This window comes from Diadema antillarum, unplaced genomic scaffold, assembly GCF_040938485.1.
Source record: "Diadema antillarum isolate AM-2024a unplaced genomic scaffold, OU_Dant_1.0 scf00000048, whole genome shotgun sequence".
Taxonomy (NCBI): domain Eukaryota; kingdom Metazoa; phylum Echinodermata; class Echinoidea; order Diadematoida; family Diadematidae; genus Diadema; species Diadema antillarum.
The window spans coordinates 1,116,595-1,117,942 of record NW_027270937.1 but is presented as its reverse complement, the minus strand read 5'-3'; the positions used below and the strand labels follow the sequence as shown (position 1 = coordinate 1,117,942).

The window sequence follows — 1,348 nt, the reverse complement described above, 5'->3', positions numbered from 1 at the left end:
AACACACGCACACATACGCATACGAGCAAACAGACAACAGACAAACACTCTGAATTATACATGATATAATATGAACGATAAAGTGACCAACGTATCTTAACTTCGACTGCTATTAAAGAAGGTATTTTCAAAGCCAGTGCACCTGAATGTAATTACTGAAATGTTTTAAAGCAACAAGCCGGATGTTACATACTGATGTACTGATATACATTATATCATATTACATGCATGACATGCGCTTGCTACTGTGTTAATATTTTCTGCCTTTGCCCGTTTATGTGATCATGACACATTCTTATGTCATTACATTATACTCACATTATACTCACCTATAAATGCAGTTCCTGAAATGTTTTAAAGCAACAAGCCGGATGTTATATACTGATGTATTCATTGGTGATATCACATTATATCATATCACATGCCCTTGCTATATTTCTACCTTTGCCCTTTCACACGATCATAATACATTCATTCTTTGGCATCAGCTATCTTCTACACACTTTCCATCCGTCTAAATCATGCAGTACTAGTATTAATTGATAATCAAATTGTCATGACAAGAAAAATGTGCATGTTCTCCCTACCTCTCTCTGGTACGTAGATGTTGAGATACAGACAGTCCTCACTCATGTTGCTTAGAAACGGTCTCTTCGCCTTTAAGGGCCGACTCCTCCATAGGGGTGTATCAGCTGTTAGTTCGGGGATCTTTTGAGGACAAGCGGGGCCAAACGTGGTGGCGTTCCGAATTCCTTCCCAACTTGGGACAGGAGTGTGTGGGGGTCTGAAGCGGCGCGGGCCAACGGGAGGGGTGGCGTAGGGGACCCCTAAATACTGGTAGACGGGTACGAGTCTCGAGTTTGACATGATAATCCGCCTACCCTCCAGTTCCCCACTCTCCACTTGTATAATCGGGGCCCGTCCCACCTCCATGAAAGCTCTCGTGATATCGAGGCTACCGAGACAGGCAAAGACGAGCAGCCAGAGACTTTGGGGTAGCCGCATTAATACCTCGTTAACTTCCATTTTGCGAGTCACTATCAACACCGTCAGCGATGGCGCTTATTAATTTTCAAGGCGACGACCCTCCTATTATTTGAAGACAGGTGGCTGTAAACGGGCAGTATCGCAGGGCATAATTAAAAACACGCGACGCCGAGCCTATCGCTGAATGCCCTATCATACAGCGGAACACATCATCAACGGTCCTTCTTCCAAGCGGAGCTTTGCACGGTGTTTCCCTCAAAATCCGGTCTTCCCAGCAAGAGCTGCGATCAAAGTACATGCCTCATTTGATAATTGAAATACTGCTGGGTACGTGCACATCGAGAGAGAGAGAGATGTGTAC

At 44.5% G+C, this 1,348-nt stretch overlaps 1 protein-coding gene across 1 annotated transcript; it reads right to left on the bottom strand.

Moving 5' to 3' along the window:
* Positions 1-546: 546 nt before the first annotated feature.
* On the bottom strand, positions 547-1,026 carry LOC139715403 (neuroligin-2-like). Its single transcript, XM_071626977.1, has one exon. The coding sequence runs from the start codon at positions 1,024-1,026 to the stop codon at positions 547-549; it is 480 nt and encodes a 159-aa protein (XP_071483078.1).
* Positions 1,027-1,348: the final 322 nt, after the last annotated feature.